This window comes from Crocodylus siamensis, chromosome 8 (genome assembly GCF_052110815.1).
Source record: "Crocodylus siamensis isolate JL-2025a chromosome 8, ASM5211081v1, whole genome shotgun sequence".
NCBI lineage: Eukaryota > Metazoa > Chordata > Crocodylia > Crocodylidae > Crocodylus > Crocodylus siamensis.
In genome coordinates, this window is record NC_143402.1 from 14,526,893 (window position 1) to 14,553,414 (window position 26,522).

Sequence of the window (26,522 nt, forward strand, 5' to 3'; positions counted from 1 at the left end):
CCTTCTACCACACCAGACTTAGCAGAGGCACGCACCTCTCCAAGCTGCCAGGCTGTGCTCCTCATGATCTATGTGCTGAGCTGCAGCTGTGCATATGCATGGGCATTTATCAGCCAAATTATCAGCTATACCAGGCCGATTTCCAATACAGACAATTGTCTTTATATCGGTGCCAATCCGATATCAGACCAATGTATTGGTGCACCTCTATTAAATACCATCTTTCTTTAATGTTCACTAAGCATGACTTTTCAGCTATGGAGAGATTAATCCCAGGAAATGACAGCAAGAGCAATCCAGTAGATCCTAAATTCTATAATGGTACTGTGCCCTAGTAATATGGCTTTACAAAATCCTGAATTTTATCCATAAACAAATAGCCAGTGCAAAGCATAAAGCAAAAGGTGTCCTATCCTGTCAACCCTCTCAAGAAAAAACTGCTATGATATGTATTAGCATAACGTACATGCCTTTTCAAAAGTACCGCCATGTAAAGGACATCCTGCTGTATAAAAGTTCATATTGCAAAACAGATCAGCCTTTGGAAGGTTAAAGAAAAGCAAAGGTTCCAAATGCATTGTGTGCTAATCAAGCAAAAGTAAAGGTATTCAGTGTCAGCTAGAACTAACAACCATCTTTAAAAGGCCAAACTTACACATTCAAGAGAAGGTATATTCAGGACTCCCAACTCATTCATCCAAATTAAAATGTTGGCAGATAGTAGTCCATAAAATATCCCTATTGTTTTGTACTGTGATATGTACTTAAAAGCAAGAAAATTGTAACAGATCATTTAATCCTAGTAAACAAGACTTTTCAACTTGATTCAGCAACTTCATAGGCAAGTGACCTGCTAACCATCAGAAGAGATATTTCATTAAGGAAAAACCTGCAGAACGGGAAGCAGAGCAATTCAGGACAAAAAAACCCTACTGTAGGCCCTGATTCAATAAAGCACTTAAGCATGTATATAGTCTAATACTAATGACAGCAAAGAATAACATTCCTGCAAGTACTTCTCTGCTGTCTTACCTCCTAAATAACTATAAGAATAATATAAATCTAATGTGGCAAGTAAATCTAGCTTTATGTTTTTACTGAATCCTGACCTTACTTTACTACTTCCGGAAAAGTATGTGACTGACCATGATGGCACAAGTAATTATGCTTATTTCAAAATATTGCATAACAGGTAGTTAATATCCAACAGAGGAAAAAAGAACCAAAAAAGGTAAAGTATATTTCTCCTCAAATCATTTTAATTCAATTTATTTTCCCACAGCCATATAAATTTGAAGTATGAAACAACAATAATACAGCTATAGAATCTGGGTTCTCTCTCAAAGCAGCAGCATATAAAACATAGAAAAGCTAAAACCTCAGCACAAGCTTCAAAAGAACAAGGACTGAGTGAATTTTGCTGAAGACATGAAATTCACAAAATACGGTACACAAAAATACTGGAATGCATAAAAGATAAAGCTACACAGATTTTAAGTAAAGAAAGGCATTGTAAAATATACAAAATTTGCAAAAAAAATTTAAATCATGGGATATTTGAGAGTACCATGAATACACAGAAATTGGCAATTAACATTTGTAGATGTAGAGAAGGAAATGGCAGTTTTATATTTAGCATTCAGTTTCTCAGCTTTACGACTTCACTTTCTTGGCATCCTTTTTCCCAGAGCTCTCTGTAGCTGAATCTGCTTTTCTCTTCTGTGACTAAAGAAAAGAAATAAACAGCTTATTTTCACGATTATGAGGAACTGCTGCTGTTAAATGTATTTTAGATATATAAAAATCTAGAAGTGCATGACTATTCAATCTAAAGACAAAGGCTCTAATTTTCTATGTATTATGTACTTCAACAATTTGTATCCATAGTGCACAACACAAGGCAAAAAGAGAACCCAAGGAAATCAGAAGTTTAAAAAGGTGAAATTCTGCTACACTTCTTTTAAACTGAGCACTACTTTGCACCACAAATACATTACTGGGTTCGGTACCACACACCAAGAATAAGAGTGACAGGCAGCTTTCAGTCTGGAGTGGCACTGAATGTTTTAAAAGCTAGCATTATCACCCAGAGAACCACTTCCAATCATCACTTAACAAATTAGTCCCTCAAATAACTAGTACTTTAAGGGTGGAAGAGCAATCACAAACATCTTTGGAGACAATATATTTTCTTACCAAAAAAATAAAAATAAAATAACACTCTTTCAGAAGATAGATAGATGCTACTTAGATGGAAACCCTTTAACACAATCAAGAGAAAGGCCTGAAGTCCTATTCTCCAACAGCTCTTGCCCACAACACTAGAGGTTTCAATATATTTTTTTTTCCTCAGCTAGCAGTTTGTATAGAAGAAATCTGAGTTTGCAATTATATAACGTTTCACTTTAACTAAAATTAATTAATACTGAATTCTGTCAAACTGGAAGGTACGTGAATGCTGGTAAATTTACCGCTGGAATTTTTGTTCCCCTTTTCTTCTTTTCAGCTCTCTCTTTTTCCTCTATTTCCATATTTTCTTTTTCTATTAATGATATGAGAGTATTGCAGCGTCTCTGAAATTCCTAAGGATAAGAAGAAAATATATAACTATGGAGCAAAGAATGTACCACCAGACAGTGAATTTGCCAAATATAACAAACGGATAGGCTAAATACAGATAGTAAAAAAACCCAAGGTTGAATCGACTGAATCTTTGCAGGTCAGTCTACGCTGCGTAGATTGAACCCATATGCGAGTGAACAGACATTCACTTTTGATTCTGGAAATGCAGCCACATGCCTGGAGAGGCCCAAGCCACAAGCTGGAGAGCACTAGAGCATGCCTCCCCTGCTCTGCTGGAGTAGATAGCTTGGACCAAGACTAGCCCACCCATCCTGCAAGCAGAGGTTTGCAGGAGAGATGCAAAGCAGCCTGGGATGCTGGGGGACTGTGAGTTAACTTGTATCTGGAAGGGATCTGGAACAGAAGCTAAATACAGCAAGTTAAACTAAATCAGTTCACTCTAGTACTACATCCATCCAGGTTTATCTTTATCTAACCAGTTGCAGTCATTTTGAAAGTGGTTTATGTGGACTGAACTTCTCTTGTGTTATGATTTGAACCAGTTTCCAGTAACATAACCTGGTTTATATATCATTTCTATCCCTAGCCATAGAAGCCACCTTTTAAAATCACCCAGTTCAGAAGTACTAGATTTTCAAAGGGTTTCACTCCCAACAAGAATTCTGGGAGCTGCTGAGTACCAAGTACTTTCGGAAATCTGGGCATTTCATTTAGATGCCTAAATGAAAGCACAGGCTTTTTGAAAATATGACCCATTTCATTTACGCAAAAGCTTTTTCAATATAGAAAAAATACTTTTGGTCACCATTGTATTTGTACAGTCTCAACAAGGAAACCAAATGAAATAATGTTTTTTTATAAGTCTAATCTACATGGTTTTCTGCTATACGTTCCAATGTCAGCACAGGAATGCTCTACAGGCAGCAAGGGTTACTAAAAAAATTCAACTGATGCGAAGTTACTGGTAGCATCTCTTAATACAAGTTCTTATACTAGTATTTTAAATAGTTTATACAGAACCACAAATTTATGCAATGTGCTTTTCCGCCTCTTTGAAGCATTTACAATTTAAAATAAAGGAAGCAAATAAAGGACAAAAACAGGACATGAGGGAAGTGATAGCAAAGGCATATTTCTGGTATGAGAACAAGAAATAAAGGATTCATGAGACAGAAATGGGTTTAAAGGAGGGATCTGACAGGATTTGATTGGGGTTTGTCAGACAGGGAGTCAGAAACTGTTCTAAACATATAAAAAAGCATGACATGAGATCAGAGATGTAGGAAGCAGGGAGATTATATATGTAGGGCTTTGAAGGTAAGGACAAAGTCTGAATCTGATATGTTAAGAGACAGGAAGTCAATAAAGTGAGCAAGGAGGGAGATGATGTGGCCAGAGTTTATGATCTAAATAGACAAGACAGACACTTTCATCTGTAAAGTGTTTCTTTTTCTTTGACCCCTTGCCCTGTACAGACGTTTGGTTCATGGGTCTTCCGTACACAGGACAAGAGTTCTACTGGTCAAATTGTCATGTTAGTAAAACCTCCTTGAAGAAGCCAGTTAGAATCACGCAAGAGATTTCCCAGCATTCCTTGAAATGACAAGTTAGTTTCTTCTGCAAAGTTTCTAGTCTCAATGTGAAAGTAGAGAGAAAGGGCAGGAGACCTACTGTGAAGCCAGAACCAATGCATTAAAACTGAAAAAGAAGGCATTAAATCAAATAGATAAAGCATTTCTTTGGTGGACATATAGGACTCTGAGGACATTCTGGTTCTTTACTGCAGGTTTTCTAAAGCCTTGCCTTAGAAAACAGACGCTGAACCTAGCTGTCAAACGGACTAGATACCGAAATAGTTCTTGTGAAGTTTTATGAGGAACCATGGTAGCAACATGCTATAAGCCACATAAAGACGTTCTTATATGACTTTTGACAAAGATTTTTGTTTTACCATGCAATTATCTAATTATAATGAAGCACAAATCCCTTGAATAGTGATCAAGGTTTCTGGTTGCTATTTTGGTTAGAATCTTTCAGAAAACTCAGAGATTCATGGTAAGATTGAATGGATGCAAAATACAAACATATCTGGCTGAGATCCTGCCTCTTAACTAATTTGGATGAGATTCTGCCATTTATATATAGAGATATGCCAAGGCAACCTAAAGGTGAAACTAAAGTAGCATGGCAGTTTTATTAAAACTGAAGAGCAGTTACTTTCTGGAATTTTAGAAGCAGTTAGCCACTTGACATGTAGGAATTACTGCAAGACTTCTTAAATGTTTTAACCCTAGAAACAAGAGTAAACAAAACCTGCCTTAAATTACTGAAAGCAAGAGAATGCAAGCACAAGCATCTATACAGAGCTGTATGGCACCTCTGTTACTGAGCCATCATTTAGTACTTTCTTTTGGAAGTACTAAAAACAGTGCAATAATAGCCCATATTGCACTGTGCCAGCTGCGCACAGTTATTTTTGGCCACTATGTCGCCGTAGCAATGTGCTATAACAAGGGAGTGCATTGCTATGGCAATGCAGCACTGGCACCATGGTTTTTTCCAATGGACGCACTGTAGCACATCATTATGGCGCCATAGCATCTTGTGTAGATGCGCCCAGAGAGAAAGAGAGAGAGCACATGTCTGATGGAAAACAAATTAACGATTTTTCTTGAGCTTCATGGAATATACAACCTAAACCCATTCATTTGCTGTTTCAATTTCCTCACACCAAGGAGAAAAAAAAGTTAATTCAGCCCCAAAGAGATAAGTGAAGTAAGAGACCTCTAGGAGGGAACCCTTCCAAGAATCTTCTATGTTTGAATTAGTATTTACTGTAGTATCTAGGCCCACAAAAAGTTGATCTGAAAAGACATGAAGGCCTGACAAGACTACCAGCCTTTTGACTGGTGAGTCTTACTTGGCTTTCCTTGAGGGAAGCATTCTTTAATCAGTAAGTATTTACTGATGCTTTTAAACCATCTCCAGAAGTCTGCTACTCTGAACAGTGGAGACAAAAACCTTTTCTGACACCTAGTTAGCCATTTCTCTTTGTGAAATGAGGTTACTACTCTACCATAGAATACCATAATTGTCATTTTTCCAGAAGGTCTAATCCATGCGACTCCCCAAGCCTGTAAAAGACCAGATGTAGGCAGCATGTCTGTCAGCATCCTATTCTCCAACACCCTAACCTTACCAGGTGAGGGAAGAAAAGACCTCCAGATAATTCACAATTTTTCACCTGCAAAGCTGAGGAATCCAAAAGGTGAGTCATGAGATTCAGGCCAACGATAGCGCTAAAAACCACAGTTATTCCAGGGCAGGGGTTGGCAACCTACAGCCTGCAGGCTGGATCCAGCCTGCAGCAGCTCAGGGAATCAGCGTCATGCTCCAGCCGGCGGAGCAGAGAAGGCAACCCAGGGTCCTACTGTCTGCTACACTTCATATTCCCTCTGGAGTATCTGCTCATTGCTGGCGAGGAGTGGAGGTACAGACAATAACAACTTATGGTAGGAGCTAGAAGCACTGTCTGCGGTAAAGAGCTGTTCTTTCTTCTTCAAGTATGAAGCCTCATGGATTCCACTAATTGGCAACTCCCATGACAGTGGTGGGATTGAGAAGTCACATGAAATCAAACTGAAATTATGATATAGCCATTTCAAATTTGGCATCTGCTCTGGCTGCCATAAAATTTTGTTTAACAAAGATCAGCAGATTACTCCTTATACTTTATACATCTCAGAAACTGGCATATTTCTGAAGCAGGACTGCATTGCATGCACTCTAAGGGACTGTCTTGATTTTTGGAAAGAAGTTAATCAGTTAGCTGGTACAAAGAAAAAAATGCATGGAGTAATCCATTTGGAAATTCTCCAAGGTGAGATTTCTTAGCCTTTTGATATGCCTGATATTGCCACAGAACCAAAGCCCAAAGGAGCTTAGTCTTGTCAAGACAGTAGAAAATAGGACTCTGGAGACATCCAAGTTTGTAGCTTCTCTTAACCCTGGGAAACACTGGGATTTTCTCCCAAGGCTGCATGCACAGCCACAAAAGACCTAAAGTAGAGCATTTCTGCATTCATTTGATCCTTACACACCTGAAGTAGGATAAACAACTTTAAAATTTTGTGCCTCAGGAGAAATTTGCCAAATCAGTTCCAAATTCTACTGACTGAGCAGAGCTCAGTGATTCAAGTCTGTATGGCACTACCACTGGCAAGTATCCTCCCTCCCAGACTCTTCAGCCTGGAGCTTCAAATATTCCCAAATCCACAGCAGGCATTGTATATGCAAACCTCCAGCATGGAGGCCTTGGGGTTCAGATGCCCCAAGGCTCACTTGGCCCTAGCCAAAAGGATAAAGGAGAAAGCTAGGGAAAAATCCCCCATCTCCACACAAAAAAAAAAGGTGTATAGCCAAGATCCTTCCATTGGGATTCTATAGTAGATTCCCCACGGGGGGCATGTCTGCAGTGCACTGGACAACGGCCCTCAACTAACACAACCTTATTGGCTACAATACTGCCACTGCTTGACCTGAGCCAAAAGGCCACTGGGAACATGCTAATCTGGAGCCTCTCCTGCCAGGCTGCTTGCTCCTAGCCAAAAAGATAAACAACAACTCAAAGAGAATGAGCGTTTCCTGGTCCTAAGAGGTTTACAGAGGAGCCAGCCTCTGTTAGGATCAGAGAATGAGCCCACAAACAAATTATCTTAACATAATGTTACCTCAAAGTAACTTCTTCATGGAACCACTCCAAATAGAAAGTGGTGTGGATACTGACTATGACTGATTATGAGCAGCCCAACCCACACTACGCTTTGTTCAAGGTTGTCATGAACCTTTTAAATCCATTGGGCGGGGGTTAATGGAAAGCTATAAAAGGAAGAATAATAGAAAGAAAGCTAGGTAGTATTCCTAAAGGTAATGTACAGAAAACTATTATTAGATGAGGAATCTTTATGCAAAGTACTATCTAAGGATGTATTTGGAAACATATTTTTAAACTATATTGCAATGCTACACTACCTTACTGATCATGTATGGCAAAACTACTGAAGTACACCTGGCTTTGATTAAATAAAGTCAGTTTGAGAAGGGTCATCAAGTAATACACTTGGGTTCAGTAGCCAATACAAGGAAATAAACATTTGGGGATTTTTTCTGTTATAGTCTCTCTTGTTTTTTCTGCCTATCTAGATAAGGCAGCTAAAAGAGCTCTAATATGCACAAACAACAATGATAAATTTAGGTTTCCTGTGCACTGAAAATCCTAGATGCTAAGATTGCCTAAAACAGAAGGAAAGAAGTCTGAATAATTACTGGTTGAAAGTCAAGGGCAGGTAAATGAAAAAAGTATCTTGCTCAACTTTTGACACATGATGCAACCTCAACATCAGACACTGAATCAAGCTCTTGCTAAGAACATTACTGTAGAGGGGTATTTCCAAGCAATGTTCATAATTCCTGATGGTGAAAGTAGCTTCATTTTGGGATCCTAATATTTTTGATACCACAAAAAAATAACATTGCATTGATCTGCTCGGATTACACTGGGATCTATGTCTGAACAGTTTTAGTAACTACAAAAGCTACAAGGGACAAAAACCAAATATTTGGATAGGAATATTTACAACAAAACAAAGCAGAAATAAAACCTTCTTGAAATCAGAGTAAGCCTTCTTAGTCACCAGTTGTTATATTCAATCTTTTGAGTTATCTTGTGCCAGAAAGGCACAATCGTAAGTACAGTACTGAACAGTGGTGTCACAGAGGGAACTTCTAAAACAAGCAACCCAATGTCCTCCCAGAAGTCCAAAGTGGGCAAGGAAAAGAAAGCTGCCTGTCACTTTTGTTATCCATAAAAACACTATGATAAAGATTCTTAGCTATAGTGCTGAATGCAGTGGTTGGTCTATACCACGTTCCTGCCTCGCAGGTCTTGTCATTTAGAGCAGCCTCAGAGATGCTATAATAGGTAGGTGTTCATGGCTCTACCATGAGCTGGGGTTCTGCTAAGACTACTGCATTAAATACTGAAGGAGTGGGACAATCTCAGCTCTCTAGACCAGTGGTGCTCAACCTTTTGGCCTTGAGGTCTGGATATGGGATTCAGTGCTAGTCCACAGGCCAAACCCACAGTGTCACTACCCTGATCCTGCTGCACACTGCCTGGATCCCAATTTCATCTGATCCAATGCGCAGATCCATGCTATCCAGCTTACACGACTCCACACATTGGTCTGGAAACTGGGCAGCAGGGGAACAGCACTTAACACTGCCACTGCTCCTCCACTGCCAGATTTTTGGACCCATGGGGAACCCTGTAGGCCAGATGACATGGCTCCATGGGCTAGAGGTTGAACACACCTGCTTTAGACAGCTTCTCCAGTATTACTGTCCCAAGCCAACATTACCTAGATCAGTAGGAGACTAGACATTACAACTAGGTCTTAACATTAAGAAATATTCAAAACACTGGGGGTGGGGCTCTACTCCTGTCCTGATACCATCTGCAGTAGGCCCCCTTTCATATATGCATCTTCTATCAGGAGAAAAGAAAGGGGACAGGCCTCAGCTGCCTCCACTGTACCCAGCTTCACTCTTCTAGGACCCTTAAAGGCCTTCTTGGTAAGTGCGCAGAACAGAGGGACAGAACACAGGTTCCCCCCCAGTCATCCTTTAGCTTACTTAGCAAAGCTATGTTATCTTGTATCTTTCACTGACCCATCTCCAAAGGAGGGGCATAAATGACTGCCACAATGGGTGCCAAAATCAAAGTTCATGTATGGGACTCTACAGACCTCCAGAATTGTTGGAGGACAAGGTCACCTTCATGGATAATTAGGGAAGAAAAAGTCACAAGAAAAGGATGATCCATGAAGATTTCCTTGTCCCCCAACAATCCTGGAGATCTACAGAGTATGGGAGCAGAAAACTCATAGCCAGTCTCATTTTTTCCTGTCCCTGACGAAACAATCCATAAGGAGAATTATAAAGAATTATTCCCTTCATGTTCCCTCCCTCGGGCTTCTCCTGTATGGGGAGATGGTGCACTAACAAGATTAAGGTAGTTGTCTGCATCGTCCCCCAGAGGGTTTAAAACAGGCTTGTCCAACATACGGCCACACAGGGTGGCCCCAGGTTTGGGTGGAGCCTGTGTTCGCTGCACCCCAAGGTGCTGCCCGGTGCCAGCCCTGGCTCCAGCTCGGTGCAGCACAGCGATGTGGACCCACGGAGGCAGCGCAGCGGCCAGGCTCGCCCTCATCGTCTGCCTCTGCTGCCTGCTGCACAGCTGGGGTGCTGCAGGTGGGGCCATGCTGGGGCGGGAAGATGGTGCCTCCCCCAGGGCTGGGCCAGTGACTGTGGGCTCCCAGCACCTGTGCGTGTGTGGAGGCTTCCTGCCTTTCACAGTCCCAACCCAGTGTCCCTCACTGCTCCTACCTCCAGACACCAGGGCTCCAGTGTGTGGGACATGGGGGGCCCCAAGTAGCCCCTTGCAGGCTGGAACTCTGCCAGCCCACAAGAGAAAAGCCACAGTTATGTTCTTCTCCTTTAAAGGAGAACTCACTTTTAAAGTTTGCTCATGACCCTTTCATATATTCTTGAGACCTTCATTCGTGTCAAAGGCCATGTGACATCACTTCCTGATGTAATACCACTTCCTGTGAGGTCTTTGAATATGGCTCGCCAGCTCACTGGGTGATAAAAAGTTCATGATCCGGCCCCACATTCAAAAAGGTTGGACACCCCTGGTTTAAAATTTCTTTTAGTTTGGCTATCTTTGTAAATAGATAGAGCTTTTACTGAGACATTTCAGCTTCTTGACAGGGAAATTCAAGATTATTTGTATGCTCCAAACTGATCATATCTTCCTACTTGTTTATATTCAGTACATTACAGACTGAATGGCTGTCTGAATAATGCTGTCTGGTGACTTTAGGACAAGGAGTCTTAGACTACGTCTTTAAAGCAGTTAGAAAAAGTATCAAAGCTATCTGTATGAAATTTCTCTCCACTTTATAGGCTAGTCTTTGTAGATAGGAAAGATTCACTACAGAATCCTATATTGCTATGAACATTTAGGATTTTAAAGAGTGAATATTTTCCCTTTGGGTGCTTTTAAACTTTGATGAAATCACAGCAATGATTTCAATCTGAGACCCTGAATGGGCTTTTGCCAATGACATTTCCTGGTCCTTTGAAGCTTATCCCTATATCTAAGAATATAGCATTGATACCATCGAGGAAACATACTCAATAATAACCATAAAATACAGATTTTTGTAGGTCACTGCACTCCACCAAAATACCACTAAAGTTATTTTTTCCTAACGATATATAATGATATCATTTCATGAGATGATGAGTTTCATGTGTTCTAACAGCAGAGATTTCAAAGGCTTTCTTTGCCATCTAAGATGGAAAGCAGTAAATTATCCTCAGGGAGGAAGGCATGAAGTGGCTTTCTAGTTCCCAGGTGGAATATTCCTCAATTCAGGGACTTTCCCAAGTTGTGTAGCTGCTCAGACCTTAGCTGGCACACTTCTATCAGTGCCCACTTTAGGCTGGCTTACTTGCTGCCCCAGGAAGCATCTATGTCAGGGATTGCCAACTGGGGGTATACGTAAACCCAGGGGTACTTGAGAAGGCCCTACACCATCCCACACTGCTGCCGCCCACCTGGCCGGACATGGAGGGTGGGGGAAGCTTGCATGCAGCAGTTGCCATCACTCCGTGTTCAGCTGATCTATGTTGTTTCTATAGATAGATTTTGCCATCTTTGGTGAACCTCCTTTGCCTCAGTTGTCATGTGATCTATCTAAACTAGAATGTGATCTCTTTTTCTTCAAATTATCCCGGAAATCTTGAAAAACCAACTTGACCCACCATCTCCATCTCTAAGCTGATGCTTTCAAGCATTTTTAACTTTGACCACCTTCTATGCGGTCTTTCGTTTCACTGGGCACTTTTCAGTCTGAGAAACTCACAACTTTGGACAGAAAAACTGTGATTAAGAACATGCCAAAAGAATCTTTGGTATTGTGTGAGTATCTTGCCACCAGGAGACAATCTTTTAAAATGGTGTACCCATTATTTTTTAGGAACTCGTGCTGAAATGCTTCATTCTATTACACGCAGTTTTGCTAAGGGAGTATTATTAATTACTTAAATTTTGCCATTCATACTTAAAGCCCACCTCCCACTAAAGTAGGTTCTCAATATGCTGGGTACCATATAAACACTAAGTGAAACAAGCCTTGCCCCAAAAACATATAATCTAGACAGACAAAAGAGATTTAAAAAAAGGAAGAGATGCAAGTAAAATGGTAGTTGCCAATACATTAAATGCATTTTGATGTTATTTATGTTTTTCTGAATTATCATGGAAGTCTAGAAACTACAACCACAAATGGATGCCACTGTTCCACATCACAAATCAAATTAATCCTTTGCTACATCAGGAAGATACAAAGGAGCCAACATTTATCTTAAATCCAATTAGAAAGAGCATCTAAAAGTCCTTTTTAACCTGAACTTACATATTTTGGACACAAATTGCTTCTCGAACGGTCTCCATAAACAATGTTCTACTAAATAAAAATGAGGGAAAATGGATGAATATTCCTACATGACTCAGCTGAATTGCTGCTAGTCCAAATTATCCTCAGGAATAGCTATAGATTAGGAATAGACTTTGTAATGGACATTTCCATAGGTGTACCACAAACTGCAGTTTATGATAACATGACCTGATTGGATTATACAGTTAAGCTTCTCCTAGGTCCACAGATACTGAAAATTATAATTTCTGCCTTGAATTTTATCTTCAACTACTGGAGTTCTCATATGGACTAATATATATCTTTTCCACTATAAAGAATATGGAGTAGAAATCTAAGTACCTTTCATCTTGAGGGAAAGGCTCTACAACTCCTAGATCCAGATTCAAGATTTCCTTCGGTGTGACAGAGAAAGAAAAAGGATTTTGCTTCCTCCTGTCACAGCTCCACAAAGCTAGGATTGCAACGGGTAAGACAAGGAGCAATGAACCATTATGGCGTGTACAACTGAAAGTGAATTTGACTTAAGAGAAAAAAAAAGGTATCAAGTCCAGAACATGTGTAGAAATGTCTGAACTGTCTCTCTTGTTTACAGGAGAGGGGTACAGCCCAAAGGTCATCAACTGGCAGGAGAAAGATGCTGCAGAAAAAAGATTTTAAAAATAAGCAAAAAAAATATTCCCGCAGAAAACAGCTCTGTGATTTAGTAGGTTGTACTATTTTCTATTCCCATAGTACACACCCAAGTAAGAGAACAATAATCATTACTAAACCTGTATACTTAAATAAGGTTTTTTGCAATTAAGAAAACTTAGTGTTAAGAAAAAAAGCTAGAATTTTATAGGAGCTCTCAATCTGTTTGTGAACTTATATTAGGTAGGCCATCTGCTTTTGGAATAAATAAATGAAGCAAAATCTACATTTGTTTTCTAAAGAGAAAGCTTTGAAAGGAAATGAATAGGTAAGGCAGAAAATGGGAGAAAAATAAGTTATTTATATGGAATTCAAGAGACATCTAGTGGCTGGTAAGATACAGCACTTCTTCCTGTAGAGACCTGTAACAAGTCTTCAAATTAAATTGCCTTGCCTATCCTGCTTAATACTAGTTTGATTACAGAACTCCCAAGCATTTTTAAATTCTGATATATTATTAATGTTCTCGAGAAGTTTTAGTAAATATGGGAGATGTTTACTATTTTTACATTATATACTGTCTGTAATATTTCCCGTAGCTCATTTTCTCTGGTGAAATTTGCAAGAATATTTAGTGAAATAGCTGAAGTAATTAAAGCAAACATAGACACATCTTAATGAAAAAAACATTTCAACAAAAGCCAAGATTTTTGTAAGAAGCAAACAAATGAAAATATTCATCAGCACTAACAACTGCCAACAACTTCATCGGGATAGAATTCTGAGAAGATAAAATAATGAAATACATTAGAAATAATGTCGTTAGAAGCGTTATTATTTTGAAAAAGGAAGTGGTAAATTATTTATAATTTGAAATTAGCCTTGTTATCCTTGACCACTTTGCATGTTGATGCTACTCCCTGACAGTTTCTTTCCTTGTAAATTTCTAGGCAGTATTAAGAGAATGGTTTAAGAACTCATATCAAAAGACTAAAATTAGAAAGTAAGGGCAAAATACCTACTATATCCACAGGCCTTTCAATATCTTACTAAGACATCGTAGGACAAATTTCTACCCACACACGTGGTCACTGACACCTCTCTCCTTGAAAAGAGGAATGTAATTGGTTGAAATACTGGCGCTCATAATACCCAGGAGTTGAGATTAGGAGATCTAATGACACATTCCAGCCTTAATATCCACAAATATATGAACAACTTGAACTATAGATTCAAAACTCGTTGCACTCTGGTCCCATGCTTTCCTTCACTGAATTCATCCATAGAAGAGCAACATGCACCTCAGAAATAAACTTCAGTGGAAAAATCTAACATTATTCAATAAGACATTTAAGACAGTTAATACAGTAGTTCCCAACAGTTAAAAAGACCTAATGAGGAAAGTTACTATAGAGTTAAGGGAGCGATTGAATGGTGGAGATACAGGAATGGGAAGCGTTTCAGTTCCTTCCCTTCTAATTACAAGCTACTATGAGAATACCCTGACACTGAACAAGATGATAACTATTTACAGCCTTTTTCCTAATGTTGTGCCTCGTTTTTATATAGTGCTCAGAGGCCCGGGTGTATAGTTTATAAGTGAATCCTAATGATACAGGATCAAGGGACTTAAAAAGGGCACCCGCCACTAGGCCCACAGTCACTTGAACAGTAGAAGTAAAAAAAGAAAAAACTCATCCTACCTCAGTGGCATTTAAGGGCACTAATGGTCAGCAAAACCTCAGAGAGAATTTCAGTAGGGAATACATAGTAACTGTCTTCTCCAGTACTGGTCAGCTTTTTGAGTAAGCTCATGGTCAGAAAGGAGAGTCCCCAACCCACTTTTACCACAGACTAAAACGAGATTAAATTACAGGCAGTCCTCAGACTTATGACACAATTGGTTCCTGAAAACCACGTCTTAAGTTGAAACGTTGTAACTCAGAACCAATTTTTGCATAAGAAACAATGTTATAAATGGGAGATTGGTTCCTGAACCAAGGCCCAATACCCTATTTTCACCAAAAATACCCCAGAATTTTGTACTCGATCAATTATAGACGAGTAATATAGCTACACTAATGTATTTATATTGTAAATAGCAATCATATTGATCTGGAAAGACTTCTTAGAGGTGACTTTACTGGACTTTTTGAAAGGCTCTTAGTTGGACTATTTGAAGGGTTCTTGGCTAGAATCTTCGCTGCAGGTTTTTCTGGAGGCTTGCCTGCTTTCTTAAAGAAAGTATCCAAGCAAGGTTGGACAGATGTTCTCCAGGGAGATGAGCGACACAGCAAACTTGTTCACTGGCGTGGCGTCGCATCAGATCAAAGTCAAAACTGATGTCATAAAGTTGAAACACAGTGTCAATTTATAAACACTGTAAGTGCAAAACATCGTAACTCAAAATGTTGCAAGTCAAGGACTGCCTGTATTCAAAAAGTTTATTACAACAAAGATGCTAGAAATTCCTTTTCAGTACAATAATTTCTGTTTTCTTTGTACTGGGCCCTTTTCCACAAATTTTACTCAGATAAAACTTCCACGGAAGTCACTGGAAGGTGTACCAGCTCAAAGGTTGTAGAACTGGTTCAACAGTTGCATAAGAAAATGATACTTTCTTGTTCTCAGGTTGATATACTGATATTTTGCATGTGGTAACCAAATCTTCCCCTAGCAACACCATTTGCCAATCAAGTGTCTAAATTCAATTACAGTGGCTCTATTCTCTATTCTCATATTCTCCAGATAGAAAAAGAATTCAGATGCAAAGTATTAATTTAATTGATACCATTGTCTAATTGGCACTGTTTCTGTCTTATTATGAACCAACTGTTCATAAGGGATTCTAATGTGATATGATCTGTGTTAAATGCTGTGAATTTTTAAAAACAACAATTATGGAGGAGAAACCTGATGTAAGCTTTATTTAGTACAATCATCTGGCACAGTGGTGCTCAACCTCTAGCCCACAGAGCTGTGTCATCCAGTATGTAGGGCTTCCCCGCTGCCAAATTTCCAGACCCATGGGAGCCCTGAAGGTGAGATGATATGACCCCATGTGCAGAAACAGGCAAATACATGGGTCAGTCCACAGACAGACTATGACAAGAAGGGATAGCCTTGCCATACAAGGTCCGTTCACATCTCGACCTAGCACAACAGATTGCACCTGTACATTGACCCAACACTGGATCAGGCCCACAGACTGACCCCACCCATGGACCAGCCCCATGCCATTCAGTCGGCCCATGGGGCCAGAAGGTTCTTCTACCACTGATCTAGCACAGAGACTGAATTTTATACAAAAATTTCACCAACTTTTCTGCACACTGTAGTCTTAAATTACTAAGAAAATCTATTATCCAAAAAATGAATGTTATTTTATATTTCAAATGTTCTTCAGCATTTGAGATTCTATCAACTAACTTTGCAAAGTGATTCTGTTTTAAGACCAATTACGAACGTTGTTTGGGTTATTTATTTTTAGTGTAGAATGAACAACAGATCTGTACAAGCAGTCTATCTTAGTAAAAAACCCTTTGGCTTTCATGAAAACCTTTGCCAGTTTTTGTAAACTGTTTTCATTTCATTGGAAAGTGTTGTTTACATGTAATGGGGAAAAAGACCACTACATCTTTTACTAAGAATTGATAGTGAGAATACATACCAATATGCCCATTCCCATACCTAATTATTTCGTACATGTCACTTTTCCGTCAGAGGTCCAAACTCCATATAATTGTGCTCAAAAGGAAACAAAAAACATTACCTAAAAAAATCTTAGCCCCAGGTAACTGAGGCAGATACATACCATTGCAGTTCTAGACTTGATAAACCAGTCGAACCTGAACTGGGGAGCATTACGCACACACTGCCTTAGTTCTTCATATACATTTTCTTTGTCAAAGCCCATCTTATGTAACATGCATATCAAGAATCTATCTTCTTCTTCTGTGTAGTTTTTGCCTTTATTTGTTCCGTACTGAATACGCAGCTGATGAAAGGGCGCTTTATACCTTGCAATCTGAATGCAAAACAAAAGCAAGGTTATTAGATTTATTTGTAAAACACACAACTTTCAATCAAGGATTCATCACTTCACTGTTGTAAGCAACATGAGTTACAAAATACCGTTATATTGAACTTTTCAAGCAGTTTTTTAATTAAATACTATTCAAACCACAGATGGGGATCACTTCATCCACCAGTGAAATCCAACCACCCTTAGTGTGAAAAAGGCAATACAACCACATAGTTTTCTTTCTGAAGAGAACTGAAAGGTACTGCATCCAACTTTAACTAGAGGCAGAATTTAGTAGCAGGAAATCAATGGTAAAAACAGTTCACAGAACAAAACAAACAATTATTACTTTGGCATCCAGAGCTTTCTTGATACTGATCCTTCGTTGGATTCTTGCCTCTCCTCGCTCAATCTGAGCCATGATCCTCTCAATGTCCTGCAATTCGTTACAACGTTCCCAAAAAACAGCTGACAGAAAAATATTAGCTCCATTAAATCCATTAAATAAATATTTTAACTTTATTCTTCTTTTATTCTATAATAAAATAATATACGATTTAACAATGCAGCTTTTTGTTACAAGGTATCTGAAGTTTTACCAAGATTCTTTCATTATATTTTCTGAGAAACAAGCTAATAGACCATGGTTAGTGTCTACTGATAACATTAGAAATAAGTGACAGCAATACTCTGCCACAGGAAGAATCCTAGTTCAGTCTGAGTTGTCTTCAGTCTTAGCTCAGCAGCAATTTTAAGTGTAACAATTCATTCCTGAAACACCAAGTCAACTTTAAACAGCTTTAACAAGCTCTGGAGATTCAAATGTTAGAAAATGCAAATTTTAAGCCCTTGAAATTCAAATTTTAGGAAAAATATACTAATGAATAAAAGAAAGGTGTAAAATTGGAAGGATTTAATAGAAATTGGTAATAAGGTCAAAAACTATAACTGTTTTGAGGAAACAAAACTACTTTTTCATCAAATTTGTTACAGCTACTGCACAATTATTTAGGTTCTAATGCCATCAATATCTACTCTTACCTCTGACTTTATTGTGTAAAAGTACAGACAATAATTACAAGTAAAAGCCTCAATTCTACAAAAGGCTTCCGCATGCACTTATCATTACAAGAAAATAAAATGTGTGAAAAGTTTTCAGGGTCAGGGTCTAAGAATGAAACCTTCAGGCCTCCAGCAAACCTCTCGTTTTTCTAAGTGCCATACTTTATAAATAGGGGTCAAAAAAAGTCACAGAACAAAATATGAGATGGATATACAGCTATTGTTTTTAAAAGATAAATGTGACATCATCAACAAACCTGAGTACTCAATGACTTCCTCAGGTGATTTTCCCTCCACCTCACGGGCAATATTATCTATATCATCACGTCCATATTTCTCATTAGCTTTAATAAACTGGTTGAAGTCTCTCTTGTTCCAGTTTGTAAAACCCTGGAAGCAGTGAGATATAAAGAAGTCACTACAAGGTGGAAATATTTTGATAGATCTTTTGTCTTAAGAGTATACCATTTAGTCCAATTATTAATGCTTCAATACAGTGTCACATAATTACAGTGGTTAATGGTCTTTAAGGATTTCCATAAACTTCTATTATCTAGAGGTTATTACTCATTCATAAAAATTCTAGCATGTTATTTTTGTGCACGTCTCCTTTTGCATCAGTAAGAACATTTTCTTATCTGTAAGTAGAATTTTTTCCCACAAAATAAACTCAATCCACACCCTATGGATTTTAGCTTGTATCACACTTGTACAGGTACAAGTAAATAAAATGACAGGGAAGCACCTGGCTCCATGTGTCTTTGAAACTCTCTCAAGCACCCTAAATACCACATGCAATAGCATCTATTCAGAACATTTATGAACTGTAAACAAGGCAGGCACCTGGACGGAAGCAAAGGTGTGCCAAGAAAAGATCTCTAATCTGACAAGATGCAATCAAGTGGAAATGCTCTTCAAAACTGTCAAACAGCAAACTAGTTATGTTTCTAGAAATGCAATGAAAAATATATAAAAGCTACACAAGATACAGTGCACAAAAACATCATCCAAAGATGATACCTTATGGTTTAAAGACAAAACCAAAAAAGAAATATAAAAAATAAGCGAAAAAAACAAAACTCACAAGCCTGAAGGTTGTTTGAAACGAATTGAGCTGCTTTCATCAAAGAAATACCATTCACAAGTAAGGAAAATTGTCAATTCTCCAAACAAACAAGCTGAATCCAAAACTTCACAGGTTCTATAAACAGTCCCATATCCACAATACAGAAATTCTACTTTAAATACCAATGGCTACATCAGCAGAGGCCATGAATGGCGTGTGCCCCCCCCCCCAGTGGCTGCGGGGGGAACAGCTGCGCCCATGGCAGCAGGAGTGCAGCAGCAGTGAGCAGGGAGCTCCTGCAGACGCCGCCAGCACTGTCAGCGGTGGAGGTGGGTGGGCAAGCATAGATCACAGGTCAGCAACCACCCGCAGGCACTGCCAGCAGCGGCAATCATGGACCACTTGCAGACGCCGCCAGCAGTCTCAGCGACAGGGTGGCAAGCAGCAACTGCAAGCAGGCACCACCAACAGTGTCAGCGGCGCCTTTTTGCAGGGGGTACACTTCCATGCATCCGGGGTGCACGTGCACCCGCATGCAGCCCCTATGCATCGCCCCTGGCAGAGGTTTAAGCATTTACTTTGCTATTGCTGGTGAAGATGAAACAACTAGACAAAACTGTGACCTTGCAAATCTCTCCTAAGGATTTTCTCCATTATACCACACTTTTAGTTCAATAAATTCCTTTTCCTAGAAGGTAAGAGTTTCTGAATTGTAAACATCTATGAAATTCTGTCACACAAAACTTCCTCTTCAGCAGCAGTTAATATCCCAAATCATGTGGACCATCATCTAGAATATGAAGAAACTGGAACCTGCAGATGCCAAATCTATCTACCAATATTTGGTCAAGATGAGTGAGATTTGAAACTGTGTTTTATTATGCTACCCATATGTCTCAATTATATGTACAGAATGAGGTGCAGTTATTGTAACAGGAACGTGAATAGCATAATTGTAATGATGTGCTTTGGACTGTCAAATGAGCCATAGCAGCCACAAGATAGATTGGCAGAAGTCTTGTGATATACATGTGTTTATTTATATATACAAAAATACATATTTTTGAAAACACATGCACAAGCTAGCTTCTGAACTTGTTACAACAACTCAAGAAAGAGACCTTGGAGTCCTTGCAGATAGTTCTCTAAAATCATCAGCTCAAAGTCCAGAAGTGACCAAACAAAATAAAAAATAAAACGATGGACATCATTAAAAAGGAAATTGAAACCAAAACTGAAAATATCATCATACATCTATACAAATCCATGGTGTGCCCACACTTTGAATACTGCGTGCGGGTCTGGTCCCTGCATCTCAGTAAGAATGCAGCAGAACTAGAAAACATATAAAGGAGAGTAAGATGATCGAGGGGATGAAGCAGCTGCTATCCCAGGACACCTTAAAAAGGCTAGGACTCTTCAGATTGGAAAGAAGACTGAAGGAGGATATGAGAGAAGTTTATACAATCATGAGGGATGCAAACAAAGGAAATACAGAGTTATTATTCATCAAGTCCCAGAATTCTGGAACTAGGAGGCACCCATTAAAATTAGCAAGAGATATGTTTAAAATTTACAAGGGAATGCAACTTTTTTGCAACATGTAATTTACCTGTAAAACTCACTACCACAGGAGGCTGCAGAAAACACAGTATAGTCAGGTTCAGAAAGGGACTAGACAAATTGACAGACAAGATCCATTACTAGCTGTTAAACAGAAGAAAGATGCATCTATAAACCAATAATAGTAGACGCAAGGGAGGGAATGAAAGAGGTAGATCACCCTGTTCGTATGCTCTTCCTCTAAAACACCCAATACTGCCACTGTCAAACTGGGCTAAATGGTCCTTTGGAGATTTGGTTCCCCTTGTCTGACTTTAATTATGTTTGGTAAAAATGGGTAGGAGAGAAAGAAATCCACAATGGTGTTTAATGGATGCATTACCAAGTCTCGGTACTGCTGCAGATCTTCAAGCAAATGGCAGCTAACAGAAGTAAGCCTGAAGAGAAAAATGCTCAAAGGCCTCAAGAGATCAAAGCACCTGAAGAAATATACTCCTGAGGCCAGAAAGAACAATGCACCAATGGAGAAAGTCTTGCAACAAGGAAAAAAAAAACCCACAGGCACAGAAAGCCGAAGTGAACCTTTAGTTAAATATCTTTTAAAATCCATAAATACTACATTTCCTGGCTTGCTTTTTTTTTTTTTGGTTCTTATAAAAATAACCTATTTGAGTCTATTTACTCAAAAAGTGTCTTACCACAAACAAAAACAGTAGCATAAAATGCTACAATCTGAACAAATAATCTATTTAGAAGAATCGTCTTAATTTTATTTATTTAAAAAATAAAGCGCTCAATACTGATTTCTTAATGCTTTGAGAACATCCAACAAATGCAAGGCAGGTTGTACGTGCAATAAGAAAAATGGAATTTAGCTTTGGAAGTGACAACAAAAAAACTAAAAGAGCTGCATTTCTAGTATTAGAGAAAGTATAATGGAGACTTGCTTTGAATAACTAAGAGGTAGGTATTTTACAATTCAATGAATTTGGTTATATCAAGTTTATTCTTTAAATGAATTATTATGCAGAGTTCAACTGCCTTCAGGTTTAGAATTACGGTACATTAAAAGGGTACAAGAGCTTGCCAAAGAGTTTTTTTTTTAAAGAATTACGGACTTTCCTTTCAGATTAATCGAGTCTGCTAAAACGCAGAAATTAACATGCTCTAGCAGACTCTAGCGTCACATGTTTCAGCATCCCTGAAAAATGGCAGCAGGGCACTTTACACTAAAGCTCGTTGACGAAGCTGACGCATGTGATGATCGAGTACTTTTAATTAGTGTAGCTCACTAATTAAAGCACCCTCCATGCCTCCCAAAGCATGTATAAAAATGCCCAAAAAAGAGTTCCACTAATTCTATTAGGACTAGTTATTTTGAATAGGGAAAGCACAAGTTAAATGTACTACATGAAGCATGATAAGCAAAAGATTGAGCATGGTTAACTACAGAAGAATTGACAGCTAAAACACAGCCCGTCCAGCAGTTGGACAGTAGGGATGTTTTTCATTACACCTAGCTGTTTTATGTCTGCAGCTTTTCAAATTCCACAGCCTTTTAACATCAGTTTAGTGTTACTGGATACATTTATCACTGCCAGTATTATGAACTCCCATTTTTATAAATAGATGCAATCTTCCACCTTTGTTTATACAATATTGAACAACAAATACTTCAACTACTCCCATAATTTTACTTGTGTGAGAAGCTTTTCTTTTTCTTCAGTTTCTTCTGGAGTAAGAGGTGCAGATTCATCAATCTTCTTTTGTTCCTCTTTTTGTGCCTGAGCTGCATTTGGGAGGTCAGGATTCCTAGGAACCTAAAATGAGCAGTAGCGGGATGAACAAGCAGCAATGAAGAAGATAGTTAAGGATTATAAGTACATACTTATATCACTCCTGCTTTACAATTTATAAACACGATAAGTCTGACAGGATTGATGCAGCTCTCACTGAGTATATGCTACAAAGGAAATACTTCTGCTGCCTTGATATAGTGGGAGTAAAAATATTTTTAAAACATGCCATGTAACTACCAGAACATTTTCTTCAGCTGTTTTTACAATTTACAGAAACATCATGAGGTTGAAAATATTACCCTTGCAGGCAAGGTGCACATATCAAATCATAAGCCGATCATTCTTTTTTCTCGGCTTACAGGCTTTTGTTTCATTGTAAAATAAACCTCACCTGGTAAGAAGCCAAAGGATTTAAGCTAATTAGATGTCTAAAAGGTAAAGGAAGTCATATCAGAAGTGCTGTAAGACAACATGAAAATGATAAAAGTACCTTCCTCCAGTGATTAGAAAGTAAGGTAGACGTTGACCTTTACAATTATTTTTTCTCCCAGGAATAGAACAATACAATTCTTATTTTCTTCATGATGATCTAAGACTTACTTTTTTCTTTTTTTTTAAATAATGCTGCTCACCTTCCTCACACATAGGTCCTGTGTCAAATGCACACTTGCCTAACCTAAAAATACACTGAAAGGGGTAAAAGGGCTAGACCCCAACACTTAATAAATTTGTCATCAAAGTCAAAGAAACAATGACAAATCACTCTAGCTGAGAATCTGCACAACTGTGTCTAACAATGAGGGAATACAAATGTATACAGCACCCAATTCATAAAACATAATGGTTACTAACTAGACTATAAAAGTATAAAACCCTGCAATTTAAAGAAAGAAGAGTATGGCATTAGATAGAAAAATGTGTTAGATGTGTCGCCCTAGGTCTCTCCCTACCCTGCTGCAAGTTTCAGATTTTGTGACCTTTATATTTTGTACTGAATTCTAAGCAAGACAGAAATAAAATCACTAAGTCTGTTCTGAACATGTGACTGCTGAACATACTAAGAAATATTTCTTCACCTCATACTCAGACCTCTCACCGATACTGAAATGTATGTAGGGCAAGTCTCAAAATAAATCTTGGTGGTTGAGCAGCATCCACTATCTCTACTTACGATGAAGGATGCTTCTACTGGGTACACGTGGACTTGGTAGCCTGTTGCCTACTCATCTTACTGCTCCAGTCTATGTCTGTACACTCTGTACCACTCTAAATCTTCTTCCCTGGCACAAAGGTCCAACACACCTCTTGTACAATCACTGTACTCATGGCCTGCCTTCACACGGGACACAGGACTCCAGCAGTACTCACAGCAAAGATCTCTCTCATCAATAAATTTCAACAGCAAGGAACAGTACCCAGTAGTGAGCTTGGACATACGTATGCTGGCATAGCAAAGCACAACAGGTGAATTAAGAATGAAATTTATAATCCCAACTAACAAACATTCATGCTTTTGTTGGTTTAAATTAGGGCTGTCAAATGATTTAAAAAGTTGATTGCAATTAGTAGCATGATTAAAAAAAAAAGTGACAATTTATCGTAAATTTAACTGTGCAGCTAAAAACTCAAAACTATGCAGGTATTTTGTATAGTTGGAAGATGGGGGTGGAGTGTGTGTGTGTGTGTGTGTGTGTGTGTGTGTGTGTGTGTGTGTGTGTGTGTGTGTGTGTGTGTGTGTGTGTGTGTGTGTGTGTGTGTGTGTGTGTGTGTGTGTGTGTGTGTGTGTGTGTGTGTGTGTGTGTGTGTGTGTGTGTGTGTGTGTGTGTGTGTGTGTGTGTGTGTGTGTGTGTGTGGAAATTGTGAAGGGAGGCTGTGGGTGTGTGGGGGTGGGTTGGAGCCTGGGGAGAAAGGGTCCCCACACACCCTGGCAGGTTGAGGGGGTACTGTGGGTCAGGAGTGAAGGGCAGCAGCACGGCTGTGGGGGGGCTGTGGCTTGGGAGTGAGGGGCAGACACACAGACAGCACCATACTGGTAGATCTGTGGACGGGGAGAAGGAAGGGGTGTGGGAGGGCAGATCAAGACCTCCATAGTGAGGGAGGGAGTGGGGCAGGTAGTAGGATGGAGCCACAAGCAGCCATGCAGGGGTGGGGGAGGTGGCTTCCCACCACTATGCACACCCCTGGGGGAGGCATGGGAGGCACAAACACCTTAAAAAAATGTATTTCAGAAAGATTTTTAAACTACCATGTTTTCAAACTAAAATAAAGACATTCTTTCTTCCCTAAACAAAAAAGTTACAATCTGTGTCATAGTTCTTATTTTATTACAGTAACTTGCATTAGTATTGAGAGTTAACCCATACACAATTTGACTTCTGCAAACTGATCAACTAGCTAACAGTGCTGTAGTGACTAGTTAAAAAATGCCATATTATGTCCTGAACTTTGTTCCTCAGGAAAAAACAAATGAACCATATAAAAGTAGGTTTTATAACAAAATTTTAGAAGAATTGATTTTTTTTCCTAACAACAAAGTTGCAATATTTTGTAATAACTAGTATTCAGTAAGAGAACAGGAAGAAAAAACACAATTCTGTCCATATTTCTGGCTGAAAATTTAGGACACTTCTTGCAGAAATATGGAGTGCTGAATTAAATGTGATAGCACATGAAATGAAAGCAGTAACCAGCGGTCAGCTCATACCAGTTCAGTTCTGCTTCTGAAAAATTAGTTGCCTACAATGATTCATTGCCAAAATTCAAAGACAACAGACTTCCATTTATCAACTGAGTTTTTTCTTCCTAACAGATTCTTATTAAGATCTCACAAAGAAAGAATGCTTTCAATATTTTTTCCAGCTACAAATAAAGAAAATATTTCTCAACTGAAAGTCCAAGTTAGACCTCTTCAGGTAAGTATTATGCTGTAATGTACATAGCTTTCAACTAATAGGCATAGATTTCACAGGATAGATTTTGGCCACTGCTAATAATAATACAGTTAAACTGAGGGCACACAATAGTGCACTTCAGTGGTCTACCTAGAAATAGAGGTGCACAACTGGATTTGTGATCAGAGACTCTTGCAGAGAAACCCTCTTTGAATCTGATGCAAGATGAAGATCCACAATTGATTATTAAAATATGGTAATTAGAGCCACACTCCTAGACTCAAGTTCTCCATTCCAGCCAAGGATAATTTGGCAATGAATCCAGAATGGGAAACATAAAAGCAGCTTTAAATTACTTCAGTGCTCCTCCAATTCTGTGACTACCCAGATGCTTACTCAAACCCCAAGACTGATAATGAACCTCAGACACTATAATGGCAGCCAGGGATCTACTTGGTTCTGGTCACAGCTCCTTTTTTCCTGATGTAGCAGCTGAAAGGGGGCAGGTGTCCTAGGAGCATTTATGGTAGTGGGTTCCTTTGGCAGCTAAAACTATGATAAGTATGTGACCTGTTAAGCAAAGTTTAGAACAACTTTGTACTTTGATCAGTGCAAAGCACTCCTAATGGACCGCTGAACAAAAACCCTTTGGAGGGAATTCACAAGAGGAGAGTTCGTCTCTCCTGAAGTAACACCAGGGGCAAATGAAGATTTTTTAACAGTGGAAAAGAATTACAATGAATAAGCAGGCAAAATTTGAAATATCAGTTCTATTATTACATTTGTTTGTCAAAGACTCATTGCTATTCATAGATAGCTAATAGAGACTAGTACTGGAGTGGTGGTGGAGCATAAAACTAGGACTGGCTCAGCAAAGAGACTCAGTGCCAAGGAAGGAAGGGAAAAAGGCTAAGACCCACCCAATAGGTGGAAAGAAATTAAGGTCAGATAAGAATCCAAGATGCCAAGTAAGAACAACACATGCAATACTTGATGCAGGAGTCCTATGGACAAAACATAATGTGATAATATAATCATAAGTCTATATCATAATATATATGCAGAAGGACCAATTAAGGTTGCACATGCATTTCTTGAGTACTTGACCATGTTAGCTCAATGTTCTCTTAACACATGTGCCACAAGTGGTACAGGCAACCTCTCTGTGGCACACAGCAGATCATGAATGGGACAGGCAGCACAGCTACAGATAGGGCAGGAAGTAGAAATCAAAGCAGCAGATCAAACAGGGAGCAGAAAGCAGATAAGCAGACTGGGCAAGGGAAGCTGATAGAGTAGCACTTGTGGAGGGTACGGAGCCAATTTGTGGCCTGC

General features: G+C 39.0%; 1 protein-coding gene across 1 annotated transcript in view; it reads right to left on the minus strand.

The window, feature by feature from the left end:
- Positions 1-1,239: 1,239 nt before the first annotated feature.
- SMARCA1 (SNF2 related chromatin remodeling ATPase 1) overlaps positions 1,240-26,522 on the minus strand; it is a 62,768-nt gene continuing 37,485 nt past the window's right edge. The window contains exons 19-24 of the mRNA XM_090059039.1: positions 22,195-22,317; positions 18,126-18,258; positions 17,156-17,274; positions 16,597-16,809; positions 2,472-2,582; positions 1,240-1,725 (exon numbers count right to left, since the gene is read on the minus strand). Of these exons, the coding sequence (XP_089915165.1) occupies positions 1,654-1,725; positions 2,472-2,582; positions 16,597-16,809; positions 17,156-17,274; positions 18,126-18,258; positions 22,195-22,317 (771 nt within the window). The 3' untranslated portion in view covers positions 1,240-1,653. The remainder of the gene's footprint in view (positions 1,726-2,471; positions 2,583-16,596; positions 16,810-17,155; positions 17,275-18,125; positions 18,259-22,194; positions 22,318-26,522) is intronic.